The following is a 15,928-nucleotide window of genomic DNA, read 5'->3' as shown; positions in this document are numbered from 1 at the left end:
ATGCACGGTCTTCTGTGGGAAAAAGCTTACTGAGGAGAAGAAACAAAAAAGGATTCAGTGGTTGGGCGGCTCCTTTCACTAATAATACATATATGTGTAATTCATACATATCGTCCAGGTATTGTCTATTAAAACACTGCAAGTACAGAAAAATAGCTGTTGATTAGTCCAGAAATCCTTTGATCTCCTGACATTCGGTAGTGGTGTTGTCAGCCCTACCTGAGTTCTTCCTTCTAGATGACAAAACTTCCCCCTCGTCTCAACTCTATAACAGAAAGGGGAGATGTTCTGTGGTTTGTGTGTTTGTGTGGATGGAGAAATTTGTTAGTAAAAGTAAGATAAACGAAGTAAAAAAAAATACCTGTCTATGTCCAGTTTTAGGCTTCAATATACATACAAAAAAAAACTAACAATAGGCGATGGTTTCAATGCCTTTACAGCTCATCAGTTTAGAGTTATCTGTAAATGAAGGACCTAGAGTATTGCTTTCCAAATATGTGTTGCGAATCTGTTGATTACATAAATGTTCGTGTCTTACGTGGGCATTTTTGTTTGGATGTGTACGTGCTGGGTGATGGGGTGCTTTCACTTTTTATTTTATTTTTTTTAGTTAATTTATTATATTTTCATTTTTGAACACTTTTTTTTTTTTACATTTACCTGTATTGCTACCACAAGGGGGAAAAAGAAACCCCCTATTTGATAGCATTGGGCAGGTGATAGGTTCTCTTTATAAGGAAATCGGGGGGTCAGGGGCCTGATGTCTCCCTAATGTCTCACTCCAGCCAATCAAGCACAGCAATGTGCTCAACTCACTGTGCACCCAGCTTTGATTGTGACAGCTCTGACTCATAATAAGCGTATTTTTCTCTTTCAATAAAACATGGAGAACCAAATGCTCAATCACAGTCACAGAACTTTAAAAGCTTTTCTACAGGAGATTAAAAAACAAACCTATTTCACAATCTAACATTATATTACCTCTGTATTTCCCGTTTAAATGTGAGAGTTACAATTTAAACCCATTATTGCCTTTAAAAATAGGTTAACAAAAAACATTTTTAATGATAAGTGCACTTTCTGTTTGCCTAATTGTCATAAATAAAATGTTATTTTAAACCCCAAGTATATATTTAAATATTAGCTTAGCTTTAATTGTAAGGAGTGAAATTGAACAAACATGAAAGCAATACAGGAATGATGAAAACTGGAAGTTTTGATGTTCTCTTATAATTAAATGGAAAACAGGTCTGAGCATACATATTTCATTTTTTTATTTATTTTTCAATAGAAAATGCCTTTTGTGAGCACAGCACTATTATTGCTCTATAGTTATGAATCGGGACAAATGTTTGAGTATTATTTGTGTTTATGAAAAGGAAAAAACACGTTTCATTCCAATGGAACATGACAAATCCATTTATTTTAAATGTTCTTCACTATCAAAATAATGCTGGATGACAGATAAATAATAGAATGTTGTTTGGAGGGTTCTGTATAGTGGATAAGAAAAAATGAATATTCTGTGATTGGTCCCAAGGAACCACCCTGGAGTGTCTGTGCTGATAAGCAAGTCTCTATCAAAATAATATCTTACTGGTTTTTTTCTTGGGAGGGGGGGTTATATTTATTTATTTTTAGCAACAAAAATTTTCATTCACATAAATTGCACAGATTGATTAGACAGGTTGTGACTTTTGCTGTCATTCCACATCTTATTCCGATCCAAATATGATTCAAAGTGTGATAAGATGTGGGACAGGCATGATAAACTGTTGATAATTCAGCAGCATAGTCTCTATCACTTTGTCCCTAGGGTTTACCAAGGCACTTGCTGGCCAGTGCTTATGTACTAAGAGCAAGCATATAACATTTAAAGTTTTACATTTGTTTTCATTAATATTTTTTATTTTTTTTGGTAGATACAATTCAGCCCCAGAACTCAAGGTGGAGGGGTACCGAATGTAATCTTAGAAATCTCTATAACTGGCAGCCATCTTATTTTACCCAGCATGCTCTTAGCTTGATGTGGGCTGCATTTGCAAATAAACCAGGCACTTTGAAGGAAATATTCTGATCTTAAAGTGTTACTAAACCCAGGAGCCTGTATTCACTATATCTGGTCTCCCACAGTACACATAGCATGGAAATGCAATTATTTTAGTAAATATAAACTACTAAATAACTTTTCTCATCAGCAGTTAGAGCAGTCTTGTGACTTCTATCAGTGTCCAGCCAAGCACTGTTTATAGCTTATAGGAGGAGTTTTCTGACTGTCCTATGAGAATGCAAGACTCCCGACACTCTGTCTGGACTGTGCTGATTGGCCCTGTGCTGATCACTTGCACTCTCCCAAGAAAAAAAACTCTCTAGCAATACACACAAAACTGAGCATGTGCAGCCTGACCCCATAGACTCTGTATTATCAGGAAATTATCAGGGAAGAGTGGAAAGAGGGGAGGATCAGAGAAGCCAGGATCAAACAGCCTTTTTACACAATGCAGAGGATTAACCCCTTAGGTTCCACAGTGAGTATAACAAGCATGCTTTACTGCATATACAGACTGATTGTACTGTTGTGGGTTTAGTAACACTTTAATGATTTATAGCAGATAGTCACATCATATGGTTGGTGCTTTACAAAGGACATCATTATTTACACCTGTTAAATGCATCTTGATTAAAAATGGCAGCTCTATAGCCCAACTGTATTCCTTACTGCCACTGCCTCTTCTATAAGTTTGAGGTCCAGCTTTATGAAAAAAATAGCAGACCCTTGAGAACATGTTTAGAAATAGATAGCCAACGAAAACATTCATAGTTGCCTTTACTCTATGTATTCTAATGGGACATATATAAGACTGACATTTTCAAAAATGTTTGAAATGTTGAGGGAAACTTCTCCTCAGTATATTTATCAATCAACTACACAGATTACAAATGTTCACATTTTTACTGCTCATTAGGGATGAGCCAAACACCAACAAAACAAAATCAAAAGCATGCTGGGTAAAATAAGATGGCTGCGAGTTACATTTTAAAGACTTATATGCAAGTTATTGCCATAAAAAGTGTTGGGGACCTGGGTACTGCCCCAGGGGACATGTATCAATGCAAAAAAAGTTTTTTTCAGGAGCAGTGATTTTAATAATGCTTAAAGTGAATCAATAAAGATGAAATATTCCTTTAAATACAGTGCATGGGGATCCCCTTAGTCTGCCAGTAAAGTGGCGCATCTTTATTATGTGTTTTACTAGGCCACAGCAAAATTACAGTTCCAAAGGAAAAATGTAATTTAAAATTGCTCGCGGCTGTAATGTACTGCCAGTCCCCCGGCAATATAGATAAAAATCAATTAAAAAATTGGCGTGGTTTACCCCCAGTCCACACCAGGCCCTTCACCAAAATCCTTTAAAAAAACAGCGTGGGGTCCCCCCAAATCCATGCCAGGCCCTTTGGGTCTGCTATGGATTTTAAGGGGAACTCTATGCCAAAATGTATAAAAAAATGGTGTGGGGTCCCCCCAAATCCATACAAGACCCTTATTTGAGCAAGGGACTTCGGTTTGTTTACAAGTGAGCGCTCTGTTATTTGACTGAGCGATCACGTGATAAATGGTCACTATCAGCACCATGATCCGTGATGACCCAGCAATCCAGAGGACCCAGCAGTCAGGGATATTACAGAGTGCGGGATTCTGGGAAGACGTCAATGTATGCCCTCCCAGAGTTATTGAGCCGCTCTGTGACCATCATTCAGCTATAGCAATCGATTAAAGTAGACTCTGCAACAGACGTACCATCAGTGTTAATGCTTTCTGTTTTATGCTTATGTTCTTCCACAAACTTGCCCTTAACATATTCTAATGTCAGTTCATCATCTGGATGTGTATCAAGTGCTGTGACAAGCATTTCATAACTTTCTGGTAAACCACTGAGTAATAGTGCTGCAACATGAAAATCTTTTATTTCTTCTAAAGTAACTTTCAACCATTTCCAAGTACCTTATGTAATCCTGCATATCCTGGCCATTCATTACATTGGTTTGGTATAAAATACAGTTTATTGCTGAGATTAGAATTCTCATGCACCTTTTGTACTACTTCCCACATTTCTTTAACAGTTTCAGACTTGCATATATGTTTGATTTGATCATCTGCTAAGAGAGATTGTGTTCTGAGCTTTTTGAGCTTCCTCTATCCACTAATCTAAAGGTTGTTCTAGCCTGACATCATTTATACATTTCCATTGACTTCTGTTATTAGAAGCATTTTCATCTTGAATTTCCAAGACTGGTAGTTCTGGTTTGTCAGATTTGCAGAAGAAAGCTTTGTTGTAGCTGCATTGCTGGCAATTTTCTGTTATTCATTTGCAGTCTCTTTTTATTGCTGTATCTTGCACTGGGTTCTCAGCTTTTCTCTGGGTGTCTAGGTTATGTCTGAACCCATAACCTGTTAGAAATTCTGTACAGTATATAGCGGTACAGAAGAGACAGACAGTGCACAGTCTACATGGGCTTTGCTGCTTAACTGGAAGCAGGAACAGGAACGTTATTATACAGAGAAAAGACATAGGATTTAACCATAAATGCCGTTAAAAACTTGTAAACGCTGCCATCTACTGGCTAATGTAGTTGTTGCACAAAATACATGAATAATGTATTCCAACAGAGTGCCACATAAATTCCAAGTGATCCCAGTATATCTTTATTAATATCAGCAAGCGTTATAAAAAGGTGAGGTTGCCTTGCTAGCAAGGGAAACACGCCTTCAATGCATACTTTATATTAGTCTTTAATAGCAGAATAACAGAATTCAGTTTATCAATATCTTATAACTTCTCCAATACTTTAACCACTTCCAGCCCAAGGCCGTCATATGATGTCCTTGACTTTCGGTGGGAATATTAGAATGATGCATGCAGCTACCGGCATCATTCAGATATCCTTTTTCTGCTGGCAATTGCTGTGCACCATAAGAACAACCATAGTGGCAGTTCAACTGCTAGATCAGGGGTCTCAAACTGACTGCCCTCCAGCTGTTGCAAAACTACAAGTCCCATCATGCCTTTGACTGTGGGAGTCATGCTTGTAACTGTCAACCTTGAAATGCCTCTTGGGACTTGTAGTTTCACAACAGCTGGAAGGCCACCAGTTTGAGACCCCTGCACTAGATTGTTCTTACAGGCAACAGGAGGGGACATCCTCCCTCCTGTCACCCTCCGGGGCTTCTCTGGGCTTCCCCATGCCATCGAAGACCTGGAGAAAGAATCGCCCGCCGCCAGATGATGATCATGGAGATGTCTGGTGACCAGATGGTCACCAGTCATCTCTATGACCGTCAGGGGCCTGGGCGCAACATTATGATGTCACGTCCGGGCTGCGCTTGTAAACAAAGCCGCGATCGCAGCTGGAAAGCCTGGGATCGTGATTTTTTTTTGATCTCATGCTTTCCAGCCTGGAGGAGCTCCATAAAGAGGACCTGTCACATACCATTCCTATTACAAGGGATGTGTACATTCCTTGTAAAAGGAATAAAAGAAATTAAAAAAAATTTATTAAAAGAGAAAGTGTAAAAATAAAAAAAAATAAAGCAAAATAAGCAATAAAAAAAATAAATAATTAAAGTGCCCCTGTCCCCGGTAGCTCACACACAGAAGCGAACGCACACGTAAGTGCTGCCCATATATGTAAACGCCGTTCAAACCACACATGTCAGGTATCACCGAATGCGGTAGAGCAAGAGCTCCCCTGTAACTCTAAACTGATAACCTGTCAAAATAATTTAAAGCGCCTATGAAGATTTTTAAGTACTGAATTTTGGCGCCATTCCATGAGCATGCGCAATTTTAAAATGTGACATGTTAGGTATCTATTTACTCAGTGTAACTTCTCCTTTTTTTACGTTATACAAAAAAAGTGGGCTAACTTTACTGTTTTGTTATTTTTTAGTTCATGAAACTGTCTTTTTCCAAAAAAAAGTGTTTGAAAAATTGTTGTGCAAATACTGTGCAATGACTGCCATTTTATTCACTATGGTGTCTGCTAAAAAAAAAACATATATAATGTTTGGGGGTTCCGAGTAATTTTCTAGCAAAAAAATTATGATTATTTACATGTAGGAGAGGAGTGCTAGAATAAGCCCGGTATGGAAGTGGTTAAAGTGTTACTAAACCCAGGACCCTGCATTTACTATATCTGGTCTCCAACAGTACACAGAACATGGAAATGCAATTATTTTCGTAAATATAAACTGCTAAATAACTTTTCTCATCAGCAGTATATAGCAGTCTTGTGACTTCTATCCCTGTGTGGTAAAGCTTTTTGAATGAGTTCTCATTCTGCTCGCACTGTCATATAAAACGTTAGGACCCCTGACTCTTTGTCTGGAGAGTGCTGATTGGACCTGTGCTGATCACATGCACCAAAAACTCTCTAGCAATACACACCAAACTGAGCATTTGCTGCCTGACGCCTTCTATTTATAATATTCGGAGATGAGTTGGAGACACTGGAAGAAGATGAAGATCATAGGAGACACAATCAAACAGCCTTTTTACACAATACAGAAGATTAACCCATTAGGTTCTACAGTGTGTACTGCATATATAGACTGATTCTACTGTTATGGGTTTAGTAACACTTTAAGCCTTGATGAAAGGGGACCGCTGAGTCCCTGAAATGCATGAAGCCAGGTGCAGTCTACTTTTGGCACTTTAGGTGATGCTCTTCAACAGCGGCACTGGTTATGCAGAGGGAGACAAGAGGAACAAGGTTCCTCTATTGTTTTTTGGGTCACTGGGGAAGCTATCCTATTGGATGCTGCCACCCATGTGACTCTAGCAGCCATCATGGTCAGACAGAGCCTATTTAAGGCCCTGGCTTCCAGGTTTGCTGCACATTTTGTGATTTGGTAGCATAGGAACAGGTACCCTACCTGTTAGGGACAGTACTAGCAGTAAGGGAAAGGTCCCTGACAAGGAGGGAAAGTGTAGGGTTGCAACTCTTTGAACATCTTCCCACTTGGGCACTAGACAGCCAGGCCACACTCTTTACAGATGATGTCAATCTAGCTGATACCTGCTCCCTTCACATTACTGGAAACCGTGAGTGCACCTGGTTGGGCAGCTTTCCCTCTGGGTTTGTTTTTACTGTTGCTGTGCTATTTCTATACACATATTCCATTGCATGTGACTGTGTGAATTATTGCAGCTGCACCACCCTGCACCTTACTTACATGCATTGTTTACTTTTTTATGACATCTGCTGATGCTAATGAAGACCTACTGGACTCACTTGGACCCTGTGTGTCACTGCTATCACTTCACTTTGCTACTGTTAACAGGGAATTTTTAAGACGGAATTCTTCCTGAAGTGACATCTGTTATCATGATCTTTGGTTTTTTTCTGTGACCACTTACAGATGAAGATAACATGAGTCACATGTGCTTAAATTGGATGTAAACCCACTCTCATAATTTCTAAACTACTGCAATATTGGTTATCTAGAAGCATATACATACTTCCTGCATGTACAGTATACTTATCTGTCAAATTTCTCCCCTCTGTCTGCTATGAGACCCGAAAAATTGCAGATTTTGTGGATGGGTCTGTTTTCCAGGGCTCAGTGGGTGGAGTTGTGATGTCAGTAGACTCCCCGCCCACCTCTACACTCCCCTTATCAACATGCATTTTCTCCTGTGTATTTCTTACACTGAACTTCTGCCATGATCACTAACATCCAGTCAAAACCCAGAAAAGTCCCCACATGACTTCAGCATGCCAAATCATGCTGAGGTGTGGAACAGCCAATTCTGGCAGAGCAGCCGAAGAAAGGACTGGGAGGGAATTAAAAAATAATGCATGTCTCTTAGGCTAGTGCACGAGATATGTAAATCACCTGTCCCTCACAGCAAGGGGGAGGATTTGACAAAGTTTTTAAGATTTGTTTGTCAAGATTTATCTCACTGAACAATAAAAGAGGATTGCTCAGAGCTGCATTAACTCTTTGTGGCAAGACTGGGCTCAAATGATAGGTAATCATATACTCTACATTATGACATAAAAAAAAATTCGGGTTTACATCCACTTTAAGATAAAAAGCTGGAAAATATAGTAAAGGCCCTTAACGTTTTTCTGAAATGAATATAAAACAATCATGTAATACCTGACAAATTGTACCACTTATGCAAGGTACAGCTAGTAAATTTATATATGAATAATGAACACCAAAAAAAGAACTTCACAATTCCCCACAACCTATACTAGTAATAGTATTTCCCTGGGTGCGAAAGCAGCTGTCAGGGGAATGTGACTTGATGAGTTCTTGAGTGTGATCAATATTTTATAAATAATAAAATGTTAAGTCCTCATCAAATAATACCCATTCAGTTCAGGATTTGCTCTAAAGGCTTGTCTCATTTATATTTGAAGGCTCTTTTACTAAGTTGGGTCCTCTAACCCATCAGCCTTGCAGACATAGATTAGATGACATAACTGGTTAAGGCTATAAATTTTATCGCATTTCAATGACTGCAGTAAAATGAAAAAAAAAAAAGGTGATTTCCTCTGGGAAGATTTATGCCTAGTCCTCTGTACTGTAAATCTTGTATTAGAAGCTCGCAAAAGGAAAACAGTATTTACATCACCTCAGCCATGCTCTAGCTTCCATCATGGATCACTGAAGACATTTCTGCCTGCTTTGCTGCAACTCATCAGTCACAAACACCATATGCATTTATCAGCTAAAGAATGAACTGAGAGAAAGGCTTTGCACTGCAAATAATAGAAAGAAACTTCACTAAAGATGCAGATGGAGTGTCAGGCAACACCACTCCTACATTGTAACCTTCCTATTGTATCAGGTCCAATCCACCAAAAAAACATTTTTTGTGGATCACTTTTACAAATCTTTTTTTGCATTGTACTAAAACTGCTGCATGCCAGTATTATCCAACCTAACATAATTAAAACAATAAGAAATACAATAAAACAATTAAAACAATAAACCTATAATACAGATCCAAGGAATTCCTTGAATTAGACAGGTCCTAAATGATGAAAATGAAAAGTATTTAAATGTTAAAAGACTTTAGAATGTTATATGCCTATGAAGCCAATGTGTACAATATGTTTTGTTTCTCTTTCTTCTATGTCCAGGATGATAGTGATGTGGAATGGAAATTTGCTCGATCAAAATTATGGTTGTCTTATTTTGATGATGGGAAGACCCTTCCGCCCCCATTCAGCGTTGTGCCAAGTCCAAAGTCCTTTGTGTACCTAATCTTAAGGACCATCAATTTTTGCAAGTGCAGGACAAAAAAACTACAGAAAGACATTGAAATAGGGATGGGTGACTCCAAATCCAGGGTAAAGGTTTACCAATTTTTTAAACACTGTTGTAATGTCAAATACATATTTGGTATAAATATGATTTAATGGGTTGGGACACTAATGGAATATGGCATCTTTTATTTAGCTAATGTGATGTTAGTCCAGCATTTAAATATATAACTCTAGGCAGACCTAAAGACTGCACTTAAAGCACTTTTGTGGCGTAAAAATATACTCCCCAAAAAGATTACATGAATGTGGGCTCAACAGGCAATAGTCAATGTAATACTAGTTTGGCATAAATTCCTGTATCTCACTAAATGGCAACAGTTAGTCTGGGAGATGGAGACTAGCACTAGGGACTAGTCTGAATCTGCTGCAGGACACATAAAAATGCTGTTGCTTCATTGTCCAGTTACCATCCACCTAGGGGTATGTTTTTAAATGGCTGTACTCCAGCTGCAATGGAGACCGAAAGGCTTGCCTGATGGATCACAAGGCTGTCTAAGCATAATTAAAAAAATGTGGGCTTGTAGAACAGTTTCTGTGTATTTCAACTGCTTGCCTTGAGTTTTAAGTTAAAAGTGAAGTTGATACCCCTAAGCACTCTGTCTTCTGCTAGAAATGTAAGTTACACCTAGTGACGAAGAAGGTCATTGTGCAGGTCACAGGTCCTGGCAAGCAGAATGCTCTGTACTAGGTCTGTCAATGGGTTTCCAGATACGGAAGGATTCAGTGAAATTCATCCACAGGCAACCTTTCAGTGCAGTAGCAAGCCCATGGATCTTTGTGGCTATAGCCGGTGTAAATTTAAATTTTATTAACATAGTCTCCAAACTAAACTTATTGTTATAGTCTTGTACTATAAAATAATAACAAGATATATAAATATCACCTGCTTGTCCATTATATCTTGCAAACCTAGCCCCTGACCTATACAGCCTTCCCATAAGTACAAGATACAAATGTCGATCAGGTGCATGGCTAAGAATGAAGTTTGAAAGAAACACTGGCTGCAGCTGCTCTCTATAGCTGTTGCCCTGTGGTGCTGAACCAGTTAACAGCTATTTCAGAAAAAGTAGGGAGCGATTGGACAGGAAGAGTTCAATAGACTGAGTCAGGCAGCGATGCACTGTGGGAACTGTAGTCCTGAGGAGAGACTCTACTGTGTAATAAAGAGCTTTTGAACTACATTCCCTAGAGGGGAGATTGTCAGGAGGAGCAGAAAAAGCTGTATGTTCACAAGCTGTACAGGAGAAGGTGTTCTCCTGCCATGAGGAAGCCCAGAGAGTGCACATCAACATCCAGTGTGCACCACCTCTGCTGCATATTAGCAACCTGAGATGAATCTGGAATCTTGAGATCAGGGGTGCCAACAGACAGATTCACCTGGGTGCAGAGCAGAGGGTGGACTAATCACTGTGTGTGACTGGGTGTTGAGCTGCAATATCACTAGGACAGGTGAGCTTCTGCTGTGGGGATTTACTATCTAATTCTAATAAAAAAGACTGAGCCCTTTAGGAACTGACCATACAGCCACCTAGTAGCTTTTTTTCTGCCTGCAGGTGTAACTGGGATTGTACTCATGTGCACCAACGGTACAACTGGGCCCCAATTCTAGTCAGTAAAGAGTTAGCACTAAAGACTGCCCCTTTACAGCTTCTTACGCAGGGATTTTTACCTAGTGCTTATGCTAAAAGATACCTCTCAGTGGACATTGTACTATATTAAATATAAACAAATGCAGCGCTATGTGATATATCACTCACTCAGGTGAAAAAATATATATAATTGCCATGGGAAATTCGCAAGTGAATGTTGGAGCAACTTGAATTCCCAAACAAATTATATAAATGGTGCAAAAATATATAAATTAAATACTTGTTGTCAAGCAAGTGCACAGTTAATATAAAAAAAACTGAAGTAAACATTAAAATATCAAAAATTCTTAATTTCAGCAAGCCCACAGTGAGGGGAAAAAAAAAAAAAAAAAAATATATATATATATATATATATATATATATATATATATATATATATATATTCCAAATGTAATTTCAGCATGTCCACAGTGAAAATATATATAATATAAGCAAGCAAGTGGCCAGTAAAAGAAATATACAAATATTGAAGTAAACAACAGTTTTGGGTTACTGTACTTTTTTACTTTTTCACTGCTTTGCTGAGTATACACTGATAAGCTGTTACTCATTTTAAATGCTCTTAAATTGGTTGTAAACCCACTTTTTAGACTTAAGGTCCTTAATAAGGTTTACCTACAGGTAGTGGAAATATCTCCTAAATGTGCGCCGTTAAGGAGATATTTCCCTTGTAGTCTGCCGAAAATTCCTATGGAGCATGCGCGGGGAAGAAACTAAACTAACTTAGTCGCGGCCCCCATGCGCATGCGCGGACGTGACGTCACACAGCTCCGGCAAATGATAGAGCCAGAGTCTGCAGTCCGGAAGGAAGAGGGCCAGAAGATGGACGCTGCCCACACATGGGACATAGCTGGATTCTTTTTCAGGTAAGTGGCACATGATGGGCTAGTATGCCATGCATACTAGCCCACTATGCTTTTCATTTGCAGGTTGCAGCAGCGAGCAAAAGAGGAAGTAAATCCCATCAGGGTTTACTTCCTCTTTAAGATCCTCTTAACCATTGAACATCTCTCTGCTATCTCAGGCTGAGGTTAACAAAATGAGATCTGAGCTGTTACCTGTGTCAGGAGAACAGGATATTATATTTTTTATATGTTTTCAATAGAGTTGAATTGTTATAAACTTTTACATGCTTGCACAAGAATAGACGGTGAAGCTCTGACGTCATCTTTAAAAAGCTTTATTGAAAGTTGGACATGGATTTAGTGAACACAATAGTCTCACTCATAGACTGTCCTCCTCTGATGTATTTTTCCCCTCCCACAAAGCTTAGTCACATCTCTGCCACTAAGCCCCGAGTGGTGGAAGGTGTCATACTTGACAGAGGATTTCAACTTTTCCTCACCCTACAAAAATTTGTAGTTACTATTACCAGTAACTTTGTTGAAGATACTTTCCTGCCGCAGTTCCATGATGGGAGTGAGAAACCTAAAATTATTAAAAAATGCTTCCCCGTACCCAGTACTTGTGGGTATAGGGGAGCAGATAACTTGCTCCACTTTATTCCAGGGTAAGAAGAGAGTCCTCAGCCCTGTTTAACCACTTAACAACCGCCCATTGCCGATTAACGGCTTCAGGGCGGTTGTTTATTAACGGCCTCCCAGAATTCTGCTCTCGCACGCCCCCTGGGGCGCGCACACGAGATCATCCGCATCACGGATCACGGTAAACAGCCGCTCGTCGCGCCCGTTTACTACGTGATCGCTCCGTCAAATGACGGAGTGATCACTTGTAAACAAACCGGCGTCATGTTATGACGCCGGTTCCTCCCTCCCCCTCTCTGTACCGATCGGTACAGCGGAGGGGAAAGAGATCGGTGTTAGCAGTGCTGTGGGCTGCATCTGCAGTGCCCACATCGCTGCTCACTGAATTTAACCCCTCAATTCCCTGCCAATACTCTGCAATATCCTGCAATACTCTGCAGTACCCTGCCATTACTCTGCAGTACCCCCCATTACTCTGCAATACCCTGCCATTACTCTGCAGTACCCTGCCATTACTCTGCAGTACCCTGCCCTTACTCTGCAGTACCCCCCAATACTCTGCAATACCCCCCAATACCCGCCAATACCCCGCAATACCCCCCAATACTCTGCAATACCCCCCAATACTCTGCAATACCCACCAATACTCTGCAATACCTGCCAATACTCTGCAATACCCCCCAATACCCCGCCAATACCTGCCAATACCCCGCCAATACTCTGCAATACCCTGCCATAAATTGCCATACCCAGCCATACTTGGAGATACCCTGCAATACCCAGCCATACTCGGTGATACCCTGTAATACCCAGCCATAGACTTGCTTCTACCAACTCGCCAATACGATCAAAGCCAGAATCTTTTTTTTTTATTTCAGGCTTCCCAGCCTAGAGGTGAGATGTGGGGTCATATTGACCCCCAGATTTCACTGTAAAGAGGACCTGTCATCCCATATTCCTATTACAAGGGATGTTTACATTCCTTGTAATAGTAATAAAAGTGATCAAAAATTTATTTTTGGGGAAAAAAATGTCAAACTAAAATAAATAAAGTAAAATGAACAATAAAAAAAAAAAAAATTTAAAGCGCCCCTGTCCCCATGTGCTCGCATGGAGAAGCGAACGCATACGTAAGCCCCGCCCACATATGAAAACGTTGTTCAAACCACACATGTGAGGTATCGCCGTGAACGATAGAGCGAGAGCAATAATTCTAGCCCTAGACCTCCTCTGTAACTCAAAACATGTAACCAGTAAAAAAAATTTAAAGCAGCGCCTATGGGGATTTTTAAGTAGCGACGTTTGGCGCCATTCCACGGGCATGTGCAATTTTGAAGAGTGACATGTTCGATATCTATTTACTCAGCGTAACTTCATCTTTCACTTTATGCAAAAATTGGGCTAACTTTACTGTTTTGTTTTTTTTAAGCACAAAACAGTTTTTTCCCCCAAAAAAAGCGTTCGAAAAATTGCTGCGCAAATACCGTGTGAGATAAAAATTTGCAAGGACCACCATTGTATTCTCCAGGGTCTTTGCTAAAATATATATATATATATATATATATATATATATATATATATATATAATGTTTTGGGGTTCTATGTAATTTTCTAGCAAATAAATGATGATTTTTACATGTAGGAGAGAAATGTCAGAATTGTCCTGGGTGCTCCAGAACGCCTGATGGCGCTCTCTGCATTTTGGGCCTCTGTATGTGGCCACGCTGTGTAAAAGTCTCACACATGTGGTATCGCCGTACTCGGGAGTAATAGCAGAATGTGTTTTGGGGTGTAATTTGTGGTATGTACATGCTGTGTGTGAGAAATAACCTGATAATATGACAATTTTGTGGAAAAAAAAAGGAAAAAAATCTTGATTTTGCAAAGAATTGTGGGAAAAAATGACAACTTCAAAAAACTCATCATGCCTCTTACTAAATACACTGGAATGTCTTCTTTCCAAAAAGGGGTCATTTGGGGGGTATTTGTACTTTTCTGGCATGTTAGGGTCTCAAAAATTGAAATAGGCCATCAGTACTTCAGGTGTGATCAATTTTCAGATATTGGCACCATAGCTTGTGGACTCTATAACTTTCACAAAGACCAAATAATATCCACCAATTTGTACTTATTTTTACCAAAGATATGTAGTAGTATAAATTTTGGCCAAAATTTATGAAGAAAAAATTACTAATCTGCTAAATTTTATAACAGAAACAAAGAAAATTCATTTTTTCACAGAATTTTCGGTCTTTTTTCTTTTATAGCACAAAAAATAAAAAACTGAGAGGTGATTAAATACCACCAAAAGAAAGCTCTATTTGTGTGAAAAAAAGGACAAAAATTTCATATAGGTCCAGTGTTGCATGACTGAGTAATTGTCATTCAAAATGTGAGAGCACCAAAAGCTGAAAATTGGTCTGGTTATTAAGGGTGTTTAAGTGCCCAGTGGTCAAGTGGTTAAGCTCCAAGTCACAACTTGGCACTTGTGAGGCCTTCCAAGCAGGATGGGGATGGCCGCAAGTATGTGCAGCTTGTGAGTCAGGCATTAAAATAACCTGTTGCCTTATCCTGCATGGACAAAGCACAGGTTTACTTTGAGACAATTATTTTTGGAAATGCCCTTTTTCTTTTAATGGTTTTAGTTGGCAAACTAAAAATAGCTGTGTAACATATCAAGTGTTTTCAAGTTTTGATGGTGCAGGACTCAAAATCAAAAGATATCATGTTTTTTCCCAAAAAAAGAAAAAACTGCTATAACTGGTATTATAAAAGAATCTGAAAAGTCAGTCTGGATAAATATATAAGACACAAATGAATGCAGCTCTGTAATCATTAATACAGTGGCAAATGTAATTTTTAAATTCAAGCAGTGTAAGTACCTGGATTTGACCTGGTATTAGGCTGTTGCAGTCCCTGTACAGAAGGGCTGGAATGTAAGAGGAAGAAGTAGCACAAGGAGCCAGTCAGTTCATGGGATGGCAAAAAATAACACGCTGAAAGGAAGAGAAAGCAGAGTGACAGAGAGATGACCTCATCACTGTCCTGCTTCTCCTTTATTGTCCAATCACAGGGTGGGGACCTGGGTTCAGATGAAGTAGGTTGAATGAAACTGGCCAACAGTCTGAAGGCATTTAGCTGAATAATTCAGCAAGTTGTGTAATTGTAATTTTTAATTAATTTTAATTAACTGTATCTTTTCTTTTTATCTTATTTTATCTTATTTTCAGCTGGAATTCAGCTTTCAATTATCATAAACGTGCAGGCTTACAGATTAAAGATTTATATTTACCCCTTTATTTAGTTGTAATTTGTTTGCGTACATTTTGAAAAATTGATCATAAGAGACTATTCAGCCCTATTTATAAAATATTATCATTTGTACATTTTACTTTACCCTTTGCGATGACCGAACTAGAATATTTCTCTCGGCAGAATAGATAGCCCTTTTGA

General features: G+C 39.1%; 1 protein-coding gene across 1 annotated transcript in view; it reads left to right on the top strand.

The window, feature by feature from the left end:
- TRPC3 (transient receptor potential cation channel subfamily C member 3) overlaps positions 1–15,928 on the top strand; it is a 280,070-nt gene that overhangs the window by 246,383 nt on the left and 17,759 nt on the right. The window contains exon 9 of the mRNA XM_077476842.1: positions 9,157–9,366. Coding sequence (XP_077332968.1) covers positions 9,157–9,366 — 210 coding nt within the window. The remainder of the gene's footprint in view (positions 1–9,156; positions 9,367–15,928) is intronic.

Source organism: Lithobates pipiens, unplaced genomic scaffold, assembly GCF_037356315.1.
Source record: "Lithobates pipiens isolate NorthernLeopardFrog02 unplaced genomic scaffold, aLitPip1_a1.2 Scaffold_13, whole genome shotgun sequence".
Classification (NCBI taxonomy): Eukaryota; Metazoa; Chordata; class Amphibia; order Anura; family Ranidae; genus Lithobates; species Lithobates pipiens.
This window is presented reverse-complemented; position numbering and strand designations above follow the sequence as displayed.